At 40.5% G+C, this 17,922-nt stretch overlaps 1 protein-coding gene across 1 annotated transcript in view; it reads left to right on the forward strand.

The window, feature by feature from the left end:
- EPG5 (ectopic P-granules autophagy protein 5 homolog) overlaps positions 1 to 17,922 on the forward strand; it is a 101,331-nt gene that overhangs the window by 26,737 nt on the left and 56,672 nt on the right. The window contains exons 11-16 of the mRNA XM_040632560.1: positions 3,570 to 3,727; positions 4,803 to 4,957; positions 7,036 to 7,176; positions 11,989 to 12,153; positions 13,999 to 14,118; positions 14,747 to 15,006. Coding sequence (XP_040488494.1) covers positions 3,570 to 3,727; positions 4,803 to 4,957; positions 7,036 to 7,176; positions 11,989 to 12,153; positions 13,999 to 14,118; positions 14,747 to 15,006 — 999 coding nt within the window. The remainder of the gene's footprint in view (positions 1 to 3,569; positions 3,728 to 4,802; positions 4,958 to 7,035; positions 7,177 to 11,988; positions 12,154 to 13,998; positions 14,119 to 14,746; positions 15,007 to 17,922) is intronic.

Genomic DNA, 17,922 nt, shown 5'->3' on the forward strand with positions numbered 1-17,922 from the left:
CGTTGTCTTTAGTTTCCTCATCTGTAGTGGTGACTGAAATGCGCTGTTTAAGGATTCTTTCGATCTTAAAATAACCCGATTCCGAATTCTCAGTTTTGCCGTCCCTGAACTTTCGGGGTAGCCTTGAACGAGCTGTGAATTCTGTTTCCCACCTCAGTGCCTGAGAGAGGCAGAGTAGGTGCTCAGTGCACCGTACAAATGATCTGCCCATTTTATTGTTCAAGTTGTCTTACCGTGAGGATTCTCGTGCGTCCTAGTCCCCCGTCTTGGCTGTGTAAATGCTGTCTTCCGATCACGTTGCCTTTGTTGCTGCTTATAGCCTAGGATACACTTGAGGCGGAGGCAGGGGCACAGTGGCGGCTCCTGCACTGTCTTCCCTGAGCATCTGGCCACGTGTAGGACCAAGTTCTGCCGAGCATGGTGCCCTCCACTAGGAGACATTTGCTGGCCTCCAGCCCACTCATGAACTGCCAGCTTTTCCCCACCTTTGCCTTCTTCTGAGTTGTCTCTGCTCCCTCTTGCCATGGGTCTCTTAGCTTCAGCCCATATTTATTGTGTGTTGTGTAGTGGCTTTGAGTCTTGCCTGCTGTTTACTGTCACCTTGGGCAAGTCACCTAGTCTTTGTCTTCTCACTTTCTCATTTATAAAACGGAGATGATGGTAATGATTCTACCTGTTCATTGACCTCGTGGATATGTTCCCTGGATGAAGTGCAGTAATCTATGGAAATACTTTTTAAATCATGGAGGACTTTTTAGATGTAAGTGGTGGTGGTTCTTTTGTGGTTTCAGATGAAGAATAGAATAACTGCTCGCTTAGAGAACAATCAGAACTCCTTTGACTAAGTCTTAAGCACTTTTAGGCACTCAGAAAGCATGGGTCTAAGATAAATAGAACTTGGGCTTAGAAATTTATTTCTACTCGTTACACTATTTTGTTTGCTCGTTACTGTGTGTGTAAATTCGGTGGTCTCATGAGGTGCACCAGATCCTGTGCGGAACCCTGCAGAACAGTCTTCCGTCTCTGATCTGTCATTCGTCTTGTGGCCACTTAGCTGAGATGAAAAGCTCTCACCGTAGTTACCAGCTCCTAGAGTCTGAGCTGGGAACTGTCCTGTAGCAAAATACATGTAATTCACAAAGGTGATAATCATTTTAAACTTTAAAATATTGAGAACTGTTATTCTTGAGTATAACTTATTTTAGGAGAGAAATTACATGAGAATCAGATGTTTAAAGCCATGACATTTAAATTTATTGGGCACTCCAATAGAAATCTATCTTTTTCTTTCTTTCTTTCTTTCTTTCTTTCTTTCCTTTTTTTTTTTTTTAAAGATTATTTATTTATTTATTCGACAGAGAGACAGCCTGCAAGAGAGGGAACACAAGCAGGCGGAGTGGGAGAGGAAGAAGCAGGCTCCCAGTGGAGGAGCCTGATGTGGGGCTTGATCCCAGAACCCTGGGATCACGCCCTGAGCCTAAGGCAGACGCTTAACGACTGAGCCACCCAGGTGCCCCTCCAATAGAAATTTCTGACAGTGGTTATCCCTCAGCCTAAAGCAAAATGAAACCAAAAGACAGGAAAAACCTAAGCCAGACTTACTACATATCTGCCATATGGGGAATTTCGTGGCCTGAAATGCACAGTCCTGTGACATTACTTTTAAGGCCTCTGTAATTTCCTCTCATTGTTTTGGGATAAGTTATGCAAGAGTGTCAGGTCCTATGTGAGGTGTTAGGATAATTATTTAATAAGACAGAAGCTTGGCCCAACTGAACTTAACAGTCTCTTCAACCTTTGCTCAGGAGTCTAGCTATTGCTTTTCAGAATCTAGGTCAGTGGTGGTTTGGGCCACTAGCAGCATGATGGCCCACAGATGGGGGTCAGGCATGTACTGTTTAATTTCTTTTTCTCTTAATAAGCTTTGTTTGTTTGTAATCGGTCAGTTTGTAGGTTTTCCCAACATACAGCAACAGTTTTGAGTGCCTCCCTGTTTTTTTTTAAAGATTTTTTTGAGATAAAATTCACATAACCAAATTTTAATGAGCATTTACTGAGTGCTGATTCTTCTCAAGATACTGGATAATTAAAATATAAAACTCTAGGTTACGTTTTGGTTTCTTCAAAGATGAGCAAAACCTGGTTTCTGCTTTCAAATTGTTGTGGTTTGTATGTGTACGTAAATTTACAGCAACTTGAGGCATTTCTCCCTGTGTGGTTTAAGGAGCACTTGAGTCTGAGTCACCTGGGATGACTAGAACCTGCAAATTCTTGGGCCCAAGCTCTGACCTACAAAATCAGGATCTCTGTAGGCAGGCCTTGGAATCTGCATTTTCCACAAAGTCTCCCTTGGGTTTTTTTGTTTGCTTGCTTGTTTGTTTTGGGGAGTAAACCAATAGACGTTTATTAAGTGAAGATACAGAAAAAACTCTCGAGACTGAGAGGGGTCCTGACCAGGTTGCCACTGAGGACCTTTAGGGTTGGTCTTTCATAGAAAGCTAACCAAGGAACTTAAATCCTTTTAACATCTCTATTGATATCACCGTTGAGCAAGGACTGTGATAACACTTTCAATGGCTTACTTCATTTTTAGGGTCTGGTTATTCTTTGTTGTCACAGGTGATTATCATAAAAAAGACACCCTACCCTCCAGGCCTAGGGCAGGGTGGTCGGGTTTGTTCCCTTATCTCTGGTTTCCCCACACCTCCACGTTTTTGGGATTTCCGTGCGCCTGATCACATAGCCCCCATCTATCTCTCCCTACCTAGCCCCGCCTGTCCCTTACTCATTCCTCCCCCCTGGAATAGTCTCCCTGTGATTTTTCTGCCCACTCCAGTGTGAGAACCACTGGTAAAGGGTATGATATCGCCAAAGTCAGGTATAGATGGAGTTCTGAAATAGTGCTGAGGAGGAAATCAGAGGAGGGCTTCACAAGTGGAGAGATGGCCGTTTGGAGGTACGAGGTTCTCGCCAGGCTTGTCCAGGAATGGTCTCATACTCTGAATGCAGCGAGGGCTCTGGTGAGAAACATGGGTCTGAGCTGCATGGTGGAAGCCTTTGAACGTGGGGCTGTGGAGTGTGAATTTCATTCAGTGATGAGTAGGGAGTCCCCGGAGGGTTTTTGATTCTCCTCCCACTCATTGCACGTGTGTCTGTGTGCACACTTGTACCTGCACATAGGCTCAGACACATTCATCCATATCTAAGCACCTCTCTGTCACTCAGGCCTTAAAAAGATCTTTGGTTCAAAACACTGCTCTGCCTTAGTGGCCTTATGTGTAAATTGGGGGTAGTATCAGTAATAATGCTTGCATTGGTTTTAGTGAGGATCGAATGAGATGGGATATATGGTGGGGTGATAAGAACAGTGCCTGGCACGGACTAAGTGCTGTGGGACTGCTGATATTATTGTTACCCATCCTTGAGGTGTTGATGGCCAAAGCATGTTAGAAAAATTGCTGTGTTGTGATTTTAGGACTTTTTTTTCTACCAAAGCAGGTCTGCCTGCTTTCTCAGTGTGGTGAAGTTGACTGATACATGAAATTATTCCTACTCTTTAAAACATGCAGACTTGGCATTTGGCTGTTTATGTCGGAAATGCCCTTTGGGACGCTGTCGGTTCAGATGCTCTGGAAGCTCTTCTACCTCATGCACCAGGTGGAGAGTGGGAATCTGGAGGAGCTCTGCGTCACTCACCCTCCTGCTGAGTGCAAGAAGCAGCTCCAAGGTACAGCCTGGCCAAAGTATGCAGCATAGAGCTTTCCTTCCCTGTGTGCCTTTGCTCTTCTTGGCTTTATTCCTTTTATTTTTAGAAGGACTAAGAGAATATTTTACTCTGTACTCATATATAATAATTTTGAAATTCAAAAATTGCTTTATTGTTTTGACATATTAGAATGATAATTCTGGTTTTCATTATTCTTAAAATGCTCTGGGTAGTAACTTGTTATGATCCCAACTTGGGGATGGGAAATGAAAATTGGGTTGTAAATGCCCCCATGGAGTTATTTTGAAAATACAGGACACTTGATGGACTAGCTTTGATTTCTCAAATGTGTAAACACATGGAAAGAAGTGTAGGATTATTGCCTTCTTTCTGTGAAAATTCTATCAGGGGAATAATTTTTAAACAGATTTTTAAAAATCTTTTCCTCTGTATCTTTGCCTTTGTGACATTTAGTTTTCTGTCACAGATCCCAAAGCTGTTTGTCAGTAGTGTCCCCTAGTAACAGAATGTAAAGTATTACATTACACTGCATCCTCCAAGATGTTGGTAGAACCAACACACTGTATACTGTTTATTACCTTTAGCAGTGCCGCAGTCATGGTTGTAACTAATTCTTGCCCCAGATTTTCATTTATAAGAAAATCTCTTGTTTGGATTGAATGCTGTGTTTGTGCTGAGTGCTTTGCTAGTCGGAGCAGTTTTCATTAGTAAGGTTGTCCTCATTCATTTGGCTGACAGTTACCAAGTTGTTTCAAGTGTGTCTTTGAAGGTGTCTCACCTGGTGACAAAACCCATCACTAGTTACTAGTGTCATTTAATCTTCAACAACCTTTTAAGGCAGGTGGAGAAACAGAATTGGAAATGTTAAGTGGCAGCTCTGAGGCTACATTATATGTAGAGTTGGAATTTCGTCTGGCCTTTTTCCTGAAGCCTATAGAAATCCATTCTGGAACAAAGACTCTTAAATATTTTTTAATGTCTTTTAATTTTATATCTTCTTTCTCTCTGGAAGAGTGATTAAAGTGATACATCTTCATTCTTTCCCTATTTTAATTTTCTTGCCCTGAACTTGCAGACCCAGAACACTTTGTGAACTTTGAGAAGTGTCTTTCTTCCATGAACAGCTCGGAAGAGATTTGCCTTCTGACTACATTTGCTCAGATGGCTCAGGCCAGAAGAACCAATGTGGATGAAGACTTCATAAAAATTATTGTTCTGGAGATATATGAGGTTAGAATATTAAGTTTTAGAAATCAGCTAAAAAATGTTTTCTTGGGGATTGTCCATGCGTTGATTCTTTTGGGATTGCTTTACAAAAAAAATATGATGAACTTGTACTGTCCACACTCAGGAAAGGAGATAGAAAATCAAAGGAATATCATTTAGCTATAAGGAGTATTGAAAATATGGATCATACTCATTCCATTTCCCCCTACTGTCTCTTGACATTTGATGCATGAGTTTTGGTGAGGAATAGACAATCTGATGACATAGCCTGACACTTGGGTTTTAACACTGTCTGTTACCCCTTTTCCCCACAACAGTGCCAATAACACAGAGGCCTGCCTCTGAGCCAGTTTATTTATTTATTTTTAAAAAGATTTTATTGATTGATTGATTATGCAAGCAGGGGGAGAGGCAGAGGGTGAGGGAGAGAGAATCTCAAGTAGACTCCCCAGTGAGCATGGAGCCTGACATGGGGCTCGATCCCACAACCCTGAGATCATGACTTGAGCCAAAATCAAAAGTCAGATGCCTGTCTGACTGAGCCACCCAGGCATCCCTTCCAAGCCAGTTTAAATGAGATGGTGGAAAGGATACTGGTGCTCAAGTAGAAGACCTGGGTTTGTTTTAACTGCTAGCAGTTGCCCATCTCACAGCTGAAAAGGTGCCCCACCACTCTGGGCTCAGCTTCCTCAGCTATAAAATGACAGGCTGGGATGAGATCCTTGCCTTCTTCACCTTTTCACTGAGCCATCCCTAAGGGAGGAAGACAGCGGACTCTGGACCCTGAGTGTCTAGAGGCATAACCCATATATTTAAAAAGATGCTTTAGGGGCGCCTGGGTGGCGCAGTCGTTAAGCGTCTGCCTTTGGCTCAGGGCGTGATCCCGGCGTTCTGGGATCGAGCCCTGCATCGGGCTCCTCCGCTGGGAGCCTGCTTCTTCCTCTCCCACTCCTCTGCCTGTGTTCCCTCTCTCGCTGGCTGTCTCTCTCTCTCTCTCTGTCAAATAAATAAAATCTTAAAAAGATGCTTTAATTAAAAAAAAAAGATGCATATTTTCCACTTAGATTATCATTTATCTGTTTATCTTCATTAGAAAATATTTCTTCCAAACTATTCAAGTAAACTTAAAGTTATGTTTGAGGAAGATTATCTGAGTTTATTACCTTCTCGCTAGTACTCCAGTTTGAGAATGATAGAACTGGATGATCTAAAGTCCTTTTCCAGGATCAGATACTAGGCTGTTCCTGTATTTGTATTTTGTACTTAATGCATGAAGTTAAGGCCTAAATCGATCTGGAATTCCAGACTGTCATCATGGTATGAGACTGTTGCAGGGGGTGGGGGAAGGGCTGTTTTCATACACGGTAAGTGGCATTCTCAGTCTTTTGTGAAAGTAAAATTGTGCTCTTGAATGTTTCAAGGGTTTTGGTTAGTACTCAGAGTAAAAATTATATTGTGTGTTACATTCTGATGCTGCTTGTGTGTGTGTGTGTGTATAACTGTGTGAAATTGAAGCATTACTTAATCTTACAGAGATGCACTCTCACCTTTTTCTATTCTATTCTGTTATTTTTCTGTTCTCTTCCCTCGTGTTTTTTAAAAAACCTGCTTGCCATTGGCATCAGTGGAGTGCAGCCTGTACTTTGGAATATGTTGTTTAAGAGGAGTTGGTGAACATTGCTATTTTAGAAGCTCTTGTTGTTGGGGATCTTATTTTGTAGGAGAAAATAGGGATTTCTGTGAAATGCATTCTGATTTTCATCATTTTAGCAATTTTCTCAAATTTAAAGAAGTTTTTACACCAAAGGGACTATTTTATAGTTACAGACAGACTTTGGGACATACTTCCTGCTTGGGGTACTTGAAGTCATTGTTACATAGTTGCTTCCCTGCCTCTTCTGACTCCTAGGCTCAGGGTAGACAGTTTGCCCTCCAGAGGTCTATCTTTTTGAACATGGTGCGATCCAAGGCTCAGTGTGAGATTCTTTCTCCTTTACTTGAAAACATCCTAAATGAATTATGGAACTGTGTTTTGACTGGTAATTGACGAAAGTGCCATCTCCACCTCCTCCCATTTTTAGGTATCTTATGTCACCCTGTCCACCAGAGAGACTTTTTCAAAGGTTGGTCGAGAGCTCTTAGGGGCCATTACAGCTGTTCACCCTGAGATCATTTCTATCCTTTTGGATCGAGTTCAAGACACCATTGACCAGGTGGGAATGGTAAGAACACTGATTTTGTTTTGCTTTTTTTGATCTGTTAAATCCTGCATTCATGGAGCAATGAGAAAAATAGTCAGGTTGTTGGGGATGACAGAGTCATGGGCGCAGCCGGCTGAAGAGAGCACATACTGTGTCCCAGGCTCTGCCATTTACCCGACCTGCTTGGGGTTAGCGGCTTCGGACAAAAAGTTGTGATTGTTTCTCTTTAATCTCCTCCAAGCGACTTGCCCACCTCCCTCAATAACAGGTTTTTCTTTTAATTGTAGCCTATAGTTAATAACAGTTTGCATTTCAAAGTTTGTTTGACTCTCATAATTTTTATATTTTATACTTGGAAGAAAACAACCCTGATTAAGAAAGAAGGCCCTATTTATTTACATCAGCCAAAAGCAAAATTAAGAGTGGTCATTTAAGTTGAACAAGACAAATACAGTTTATTTCTGTCATTTGTCACAATCCCTTTTGTAATCTTTATCAGTGTTAAAAACAGCTGTATTGTGATATAATTCACATGCCATACAATTCATCTATTTAAAGCATGTAAGTCAGTGGTTTTTAGTATATTCACAGAGTTGTGTAGCCATCACCACTTTCAATTTTAGAACATTTTCATCACCTCAGAAGGAAACCACAAACTCTTTAGCTATTACACTCTGTCCCTCCAACCCCTGTGACCCTAAGCCATCACTAGTCTACCTTCTGTCTCTATAGATTTGACTCTTCGGGACATTTTGTATAAATGGAGTCATGAACTATGTGGTCTGTGACTGGCTTCTTTTACTTAGCGAAGTGTTCTCAGGTTCATCCATGTTGTAGCATGAGTCAGCACTTTACACCTTTTAATGGCCAAATAATATTCCATCGTATGGATACACCATTTTTAAAAACATACACTTAATGAAGATTTTCTTCATCATCTATAAGAAGGCTATAATGTGTGAGTTTTTCTAATGGCAGGTAGTCATGCATAATAACCTGAAGAGGAACATTTAAAGTACTTTTCTGTATGGTATTTGCAAAGGGCCCTTCTGTCTAATGTCACTGCATTATCCCTGTAGGATAGCTGACTGATAACTGTCATTGCTTCATCACATTCAAGAGTGGGCTAATTCCTGTGAAAGATTGGTTCATGAGACATGTTTTTTCTAAATGAAGGATAAATGATATATCATGCTTTGCTTGGAAGAGTACATGGTACTTTTTTTTTACATTAAAAAATTTAATGGCGGTAAATTATACACAACATAAAATATTCCATTTTAACCCTTTTTAAGTTCAGTGACATAAGTATATTCACATTGTTTTGCTGCCTACCATCACCATCATCCATCTACAGAATTCTTCATCTTGCAAAACTGGAACTCGGTACCGATTAAACAGTAAGTCCCCATTCCCTCCATCCTCCACCTTCCAGCCCTGGCAACCAACATTCTCCTTTCTCTCTCTATGAGTTTGACTGCTCTAGGTACCTCATATAAGTGAAACCATCCAGTATTTATCATTTTGTGATTGGCTTACTTCATTTAACATATTGTCAATGTGTATGCATGTCATAGCACGTGTCAGAATTTCCTTCCTTCTTAAGCCAGAATAATATTCTATTATATGTATAGACCACATTTTGTTTATCTGTTCATCTGTTGATGGGCACTCGGATTGCTTCTTCCTTTTGGCTGCTGTAAATGATGCTGCTATGAACACGAGTATACATCTGTCTCTTTGAGACCGTGCTTTCGATTCTTTTGGGGATATACCCAGAAGTAGAATTGCTGGAACATAGGATAATTCTATTTTTCATTTTCTGAGGCACCACCATACTGTTTTCCATGTGGCAGTGGTAATTTTTAAGAAAAGCATTGTATCCCACTGTGATGTGATCATATTGAGATGAAAGGCCTTTTATATGCCATATACAGGAGCATGTTTTTGTTTGCTCAGTTTTGAGTGATTATCTAATGGAATGAGTCCCAAAGAAATATACATGGAGGGGGTCATGAGATTCTTTCCATTTGATTGAGCCCATCACCATATTCTCTTAAGTGTTTTTCTGGTTTTGGCTACACTTACATTTTAAATTCGGTCATAATACTTCAAGTAGTAAACTGTGCCCAGAGATAATGTTTAACTTAACTGTAAAAATTGGGACCATAAGGTTTTTAGAGCACATCTTCTAAAATATGCGTCCATTCTCTGTTTATACCTGTAGTTCTTTTGTGCTCTATGAACTTGCTGACATTTTTGGAGGAATTTGTTCAAAGCCTCTGTGCCTTTAGATGAATAGGATAGCTTTGAATATTTTTGTTGTCATCTTGGGATAATCAGGAATCAGATGTAGCCCCAGAGCCTGGGAATGGTCTGTGGGCTCTAAACTGTTCTAGTTTTTAAATGTTGAACCATTATTGTTCACTGGAATAAAAGCCACTTGGTCATGGTGTATTAGTCTTGATATATGTTGATAGATTCAGTTTGATAATATTTTTTGTTGAGGATTTTTACGTGTATATTCACGAGAGGTATTGATCATCTATAGTTTTATTGTTATGTCTTTGTTAGGTTCTGATTTTAGGGTTGTGTTGGCCTTATCATTTGAGTTAAGAAGCATTCCTTCCTCTTCTATTTTTTTAAAAGAGTTTTTTAAGATTGTTATTAATTCTAACTTGACTCTTTGGTGGAGTTTACCAATGAAATCATCTGGCCCTAGAGTTTTCTTTGTAGAAAACCCTTTGATAACAGTTTGCATTTTAAAAATAAATATAAGGTTGTTCAGATTTTTATTTTTCCTTAGTTTTGGTAAGTTATGTTTTTAAAGGCATTTTCCCATTTCATCTAACTAGTTGAATTTTTCGGCATAGAGTTTTTGGTAATATTCCCTTGTAACTTTTTAATGTCCCTGGGTCTTTCATGATAGCCACACTTTGATTTTTGGTGGACAGATACATGCTATACCATTATTTTAACTAGCAGGGATAGTTGTTTTTCTGGACAGATCTCATTGTTATACTCATTGTTCTAGAACCATTATTTCGCCCTTTCTTTCAGATTCTCACCGGGTAAAGTAGGATTTTTCCATCTTTAAAATTACTGTTTTACTATTTAATTCAGAATATTCAAGACCTATATTAACAAGTCCTCATGAAAATTTATGTGAGTGCACACACACACAAAGGAAAGATTTCTTTAAAATTTATTTTTTCTATTCTTTCACATTTTGTTTTGCCTCTCATTGGAGCAGTGCAGGAACCTGAGAAATACTAGTATGTATATTGTAGATCTGTGTTGTGCAATATAGTAACCACTAGGTGCATATAACTGTAGAGTCCTTGAAAGATGGCTAGTCCAAATTGAGATGTGCTGTAAGTGTAAACTCCTCGCTGGGTTTCCAAGACTTTGTGTGAACAAAGTACTCTTTGTAACATGTCTCAATAGTTTTGTGTAATGATTACGTGTTGCTAATGTATTGGATATATTGGATTAAATGAAATATATTATTAAACATAATTTTACTTGTTTCATTTAACTCTTAAAAATGTGGCTATTAGAAAAATTAAAATTACATCTGTGGCTTGCATTATATTTCCGCTGGATAGCACTGTTCTAGACATTATAAAATGGATTGCTCTTCTGATCATTCTCCCTTAAAGCAAACTCTGTTGAGTGAACCAAGATTTACCTTAATTTGCACCCATGGGTATGTTATTCAAACAGTGATGCTATAGACTTTTTGTAAACAGTATTTAAAAAACTTTTTTATTATGGGGGTGCCTGGGTGGCGCAGTCGTTAAGCGTCTGCCTTCCGCTCAGGGCGTGATCCCGGTGTTCCGGGATCGAGCCCCACATTAGGTTCCTCCACTAGGAGCCTGCTTCTTTCTCTCCCACTCCCCCTGCTTGTGTTCCCTCTCTCGCTGGCTGTCTCTGTCAAATAAATAAATAAAATCTTAAAAAAAAAAAACAACTTTTTTATTAATAGAATCTTTCAAATCTATATAAAAGAGAGACTAGGGTAATGGATCCCTGTGTGCTCATCATCCAGCTTCAACAGTTACCCACTCTTGGTTGATCTTGTTTCCTCTTTACCTCCATCCACTCCTTGTCCCTCCTCCCCAGATTGCTCGGAAGCTAACAAATATCTTTTCAAATGCCACAGAAGAAACAATTACTTTTTTATAGTTGACATGCAATATTTTATTCGTTTCAGGTGTACAACATAGTGATTTGACAATTGCGTACATTATGAAATGCTCACCACGATAAGTGTAGTCACCATCTGTCGTTATACAAAGTTATTACAATATCATTGACCGTAATCCCTATGCTGTACTTCTCATCCCTGTGACTTGTTTATTTTATAACTGGAAATTTGTACCTTTTTCACGCATCCCCATACTTCCCTCCCCTCTGGCAACTACCAGTTTGTTCTCTGTATTTGAGTCTGTTTCTGGTTTTTGTTTATTTAAGTCATTATTTAAAGTGCTTAATCTTTTTGTAAAATGAACAACTATCTCCTCATTTATCATGGCTTTAAATTTGGGTCTTGGTGTTCTTAAATGGTTTTCTTAAATGGAAGTGTACCAATTTATATATAATAAAGGATTATTGAACTTTGCAAGGGATAGCAAAATGTGCTTTTGGTGTATCATTAGTTTTAATATTTATTTCATTTGGTTGTCCATGATGTCCATTTCATTTGTCTAAAAAGCAAACCAAGCCCCACGTCTTTTGGAAAAAATTTTTGCAAGCAGTTTAATATAATATTATAGTAATACAGGATTGTCCTTCTGTTTCAATCCTAATTATCATTTTCTTTTAAATAAGGTTTCTTTATACTTGTTCAAAGAACTGCCTTTGTATCTCTGGCGACCATCTGCCTCTGAGATAGCTGTGATTCGGGATTGGTTATTGAATTATAACCTGACAATGGTGAAGAATAAATTGGCCTGCGTTATTCTAGAAGGACTGAATTGGGGATTTGGTGAACAGGTATGTGTTAAAACCATTCTCTAGAGACTGAGTTCTACACTCATCAGTTTTAAAGAAATGTTTTCTCAAAACATAAACATTTCCAATTATCATTTGCAAAGTCTGCAAATTCTTTTAGCTGTGTCAGAGTTTAGGATCTTTGATTCTGTTTTGCAGAGTGACCATCCTTTAAATGAAGATAAATTGTTCCACAGTAAAAATTCTTCTCTTTTTCCTTACACCATTTGTATCTGTTGTGTTATCTTTAGTTATTTACTGAAGTTCCTCCTATTTGCCTCTCCTGCCTCTGGTCCCTCTTCCTCCTGGATTTTGTCTCGCATGTCACTGCTAGATTTGTTTCCTAAAACACTGTGCATTGGTTAAGAGCCTACTCTCTAAGCCAGCCTACATGCCTGGGTTCTGTTCCCAACTCTGCCACCTCCTGGCTCATTGACCCCGAATGCATCTTCAACTCTCAGGGCCTCAGGTGGTCATCTGTCAGCATTGATACTAACATGCTTACCTTGTAGGATTGTTGTAAGGATTCAGCAAGTTAGGACATGTGGAACATACAGGACAGTTCTTGGTGCACATTAAGTACTCAGTGGTGGTAGTTTTTGTTAATAGTTTTTTATAGTTTTATTAACAATAGCTTATTATTAAGAGTTTGCTACCTATCATATGTCTCCAAAGATGCCATGTCAATGATTTTGACTGTTAAAACTTTCCTTCCTCTTTACCCTAGACCTTATTAGTTAGCTCTTAGACCAGAATGTTTCGACATTATACAGGGGAAATGGGGGAGAACTCAGCCCTCTCTGTCTGCCAGCTTTTGTTCTGAGCAAATCATATCCATCTTGTGAGGTTTGCATGAACTTGACCCCTGTTGTACAGATGAGAAAACTGGAGCCAGGCAGCTTTTCTCCCCAGGTGTCCCTGGCCACCTGGGTCTGCCCCTGGGTCCATTTGGGACTTCTCCTACTGCAGTGCAGGTGGGTGAGAGCTGTAGGGCTCTGTTTTCCATCTTCCCGTTCTCTGACTTATGAGTAGAACCCCCGTCCCCCTGCCAGCCCTTCCTCTCCCGGCAGGCTGTGTGAGGACTTCCCTATGAGAGTGTCCACGATCCTTTGTTAGGAAAGTCACCTTCTGTTAAAGGATTAAGACATGTATTTCTTCAGGTTGCAAAGAAATTCGATAGGCAACTTCAAGCTCCTGAAGGAATATTTTATCTATGTTGTTGATTATCTTTTTTTTTTTTAAGATTTTATTTATTTATTTAGAGAGAGAGCAGTTGTGTGTGTGAGGGGGGTTGGGTGGGGTAGGAGCAGAGGGAGAGGGAGAGAGAATCTCAGAGACCCTGAGATCATGACCTAAGCTGAAATCAAGAGTTAAGATGTTTAACCACCTGAGCCACCCAGGGGCCCCTGTGTTGTTGAGTATCTTATATATTTTCACTGATGATAGAATAATGAAAGGGAATATAGACTTAATTTATTAAATATCTTCCTGTTTAACAATAATTGAACATCTTCCTGGTTTGTGGCAATGCCCTTTAACTTGTAACCCAAAGACTTAAAAGAACTTCTCGGGTGGGGGCTGGGGAGTTACATTCAAAGATACCTTAGATACCTGGGGTCCGAGATGAGTTGGGTTCAAGCCTATCTAAGTGCAATGTAATGGTTCTTTAAGGTTTCAGTGTTTTTTCCTATTGTCATTTTATAACTTAATTTTTAGGGAATGTAATTTTTGGAAAGCTTAAGTTCTATGTCCAAGATGCTTTTTTACTGTTTTCCCTAGTCTTTTTATTCAAGGATATGTTAAAAAAATCAAGGTGGCATGTTTTGTAATTATTTTTCTCTTTAAAAGGGTACCCTTCATCTGGATCAAGCAGTTCATGCCGAAGTGGCTTTAATGATTCTTGAAGCGTACCAGAAATACCTTGCACAGAAGCCGTATGCCGGGCTTCTTTCTGAAAGTATGAAGCAGGTATTTCCTTTTCTTATATACTGAGAACATCTTTATTGTAAGTGGCCTGGGTGGGTAAAGTTACAGTATTTAACCTTAGATTGCCTAAGAACAATTCTGGCAATTTAAGATACTGAAATTGAATTCTGTGGTTAAAGATTTTTCTTTGAGAAGTAGCTTACATATGACCATTTTAATATTGTGGAATTCAGTGCATTTACTGGCTCAGGAGAACAGACTGTTACATGTTCAGGAACTTTGCAAACCAGGTTGTTAACCTGTTGGTAGCATGAAGCCGACCATGGTGGGAGTTTTTACGCCACCAAAATTGACAAACCCTGTAAATGATCTCCCATGCTCCAGCTGGTTGTTAAAACTTATTTATTATCACACCATTTGTTGTGTACCAACTTTTGTGTTATTACTCCTTTGCTTGCACTGACTCAGATCAGGTTCACAAAGTGACCAGCAAGCAAGCAGAAATGGTCAGTTGTGAGAAATTGCTTTAATTGCTGCAAACACTGAGTACTGGTAAGTAGTATGTCCTCTCTTTTGAGGACGTTGTCGATCACAGAGGGAAATGGGCGGGTGAGCTCACTGATTTAATTTGTATGTGACTAATGTGGCTTAAAATAAATAATTGTTTTAGGTTTCATATCTGGCCAGTATTGTTCGATATGGAGAGACACCTGAGACCTCATTTAACCAGTGGGCCTGGAACTTGATCTTGAGGTTAAAACTGCACAAAAATGATTATGGAATACAGCAGAATTGTCCAACTGTTCCCTTCTCCAGCACTGTGCCTGACATGACAGAGTCACCCACGTTTCATCCTCTCTTGAAGGCTGTTAAGGCGGGCATGCCCATCGGCTGTTATCTGGCCTTAGCAATGACCTCCATGGGCCACAGGTACAGTGTGGGCTGAACTCCTAGGGTTGCTGAACCTTGTAGTCAGTGATTCTAGATCTCATTTTTCACATCCCGAGGTCTGAGGCCTCCATCAAACCGATCTAAGGGTGATCAGGACCAAATCATAAGCCTTATTAATGGCTTCTCCAGGGGAAATGCTGCCCAAATTCGTATAAGACAGATTTGTACCAGAAAGTCACCTCATACATTATGGAGAGAGTATACCTGTCTACCAGAGTGGAATGTTTATGTCAGCAGTAGGTATTTTCTCTTCTTTGGAATAGAGATCACATAAAAATAATTGGCTGTCCCTACTGAATTTTGTTTAAAGTGATGACAGCCCATCTCAGGCTTCTCCGCTGAAGGGCTAAACCTGCCCGGAGGGCAGAAAGGCCTGATCAGGTCACGTGCGTCTCCAGCATGAGCGCAGAGCTGTCTCTCTTTCTTCCACTGGAGCATTTACCACACTGTGTTGTAGTTGTCTGTTCAGTCTTCTCAGGGATCGTCTGTGAGGTCCTAACCTCAGGAACCATTTTTGTTTGTGTTACCATTTCACCCCTAGTGCTGACGGCTGTAGCCGGTGCTGGAAGTAGCTGGTGCAGGAAGTAAATGAACGAGTTCTTAGTTGGTTAAAAATCCTTTTTTTTTTTTTTAAAAGATCATTTTCCTACCATGTATTAATTTTTTCTAGCCTGTCTGTTTTTCTAAAATCTCTTTCACCTACATGCTTTCTGGTTCTTGCATTTTAGACTCACTGTAATACCTCTTTAGCATCCCGATTTCAACATCTTGTTTCACATCACATGTATTTTCAGTGGGATGCCAGGTGTCTTTGCAGCTTTTGTGTTCAGCCTCGTGCTCTGAAGCGGGAGAGATACGGAATTGTTAGCTGCCTTCAGCTTGCTGACAGTTTAGTGGAGCTGGTCGACAGAAGGCAGTCGGCAGCACTAAAGATGTGATTGTGGGCCGGATGAGGTTTGTAGAGCGGTGCTTCTCCACCCTGGCTGCTCTCTAGAGTCCTGTTCGGAGGGATTCTAAAATTACCTGTACAGAGAAGAGGGTGAGAATCCGGATCTCATTGGTCTGGGGGCCAGTTCTCCAGATTATTCTAATGTACAGCCTGGATTGGGAACCACTCAAAAGTATGAACAAAAGGAATTTCAAGGAAGGAGAGATCATGAGGGCAAGACGCCTGTGTAGAGGTGCTGAGCTTTGGAGAGAAGTCTTGAGGAGAGACGGCATCCGAGGCTGGGGGACAGAGTGGTGACGCGCACCCTCTCCAGGGTACTAGTGCCCCCAGTGTGGAAGATTCAGCCACGGACCTTGCCCTCCTCACCCGCCGAGCACCTGTGCACTCCAGCAGCACCCCTACTGTATTGCGGTGTGATAGTGTCTCTCGCTCTCCTCGTGCACTGCATGCTCCTTGAGGGCAGAGCATTGTCTTGTCATCTGTGTGTCTCCACAGCTGGATTTGTAGGTGTTTGACTGCGTGAACATGAGAAGGAGCAGCGGGTGTCTGAGTGGGTAGGGGGAGAGGTGCAGGGTGATGAGGAAGCACTCCTAACCAAAGCCCGTGCTGCCTGTCCATCACACTTGGGCCCTACTCACCTACCTGATCACCAAAGCACAGGTGATCAGGTAGGTGAGTAGGGCCCAAGTGTGATGGACAGATTTGAAAGTCCGGTGAAAGAGGGTAGAACTGATACACTAGGACAAGGAGAGATGTTACATAGGCGCTTTGGAAAGCATTCTACATTTTTTCCAGTAGCCCTAGTGTCATTTACTAGGTCCAGTTTCCTGTACCTCAGGTTCCTCATCTCTAAAATGGGAATCATGGTAGTACTGGGCTTACTTGATAAGCCTTAAGTGAGTGATAATACTTCGAGCACGTTCAGCTCATGGCTGGCATGTGGGTTCTGAGTGTAGTGCTCTGAACTTAATCTTTCATGATTTCTCTCGTGTCTTGTATTCGTTCTGAGACTGCAGCTCTTCATTCGCTGAAACTACCATGGGTCTTCTCCAAACATAAGTATTTGTTTGGTGCTGATTACTGAATCCCGAGTGGGAGTGAAGGTGAGAATAAGGTGTTTCTCTTTGGAGCTGAACTCCATCCACCATGATCGTCAGGGATGTACATATACTAGAACTAACTTAAAGCAATCTTGTGAATGTGCTTGGGGTTGGGGACAGAGTATGCAGGGATGTAAGTTGTACGTGAATATAACATCACATAATCCAGAGAACAATAGAGAAATCACTCAGAATCTTTCTCACCCTAATGAAACATTAGATTTTTTTTTTTCTGTTTCTTTTTATCCAGGATTTTTTCCTTTGATCTTTTTTAGAGTTGTATTGCATGTATAATTTTGTATATCCTTTGTTTCTCATTCTAATATTACAAACATTTCCCTGTGGCATAATCTTTGCACCATTACTTTTATTTTTTGAAATGATTTTTACCCCAGAATTAAAGCAGTATAATCAAACTGTAGAAGTAGGAAGATGGGAGAAAGAGGCACTTCTACTTCTCCAGCACAATGAACATTTGGTATGATATCATCCCTGTGTTTTTTTCCTTCTATATAATTTTTCTTTACTAGTTGTTGTAACCGAAGTATACCATTTTATGGTTTTTTCTCTCCCCCCAGCATCAGTATAGTAGAATTTTTCCCTGTTGTCCTTGGACATCATATGCATTCTTTTTAAAGATTTTATTTATTTATATTATTTTTTAGGGGGAGGCAGTCGGGGGGGGAAGAGGTAACGGGGAATGGAGGAAAAAATCTTAAGCAGACTCTACACTGAGCACGGAGCCCCATGCAGGACTTGATCTCATGACCCTGAGGTCATGACCTGAACCGAAACTAAGAGTTGGAGGCTCAACCAAATAAGCCACCCAGGTGCCCTCATACGCAT

This window comes from Ursus maritimus, unplaced genomic scaffold (genome assembly GCF_017311325.1).
Source record: "Ursus maritimus isolate PB19 unplaced genomic scaffold, ASM1731132v1 scaffold_18, whole genome shotgun sequence".
Classification (NCBI taxonomy): Eukaryota; Metazoa; Chordata; class Mammalia; order Carnivora; family Ursidae; genus Ursus; species Ursus maritimus.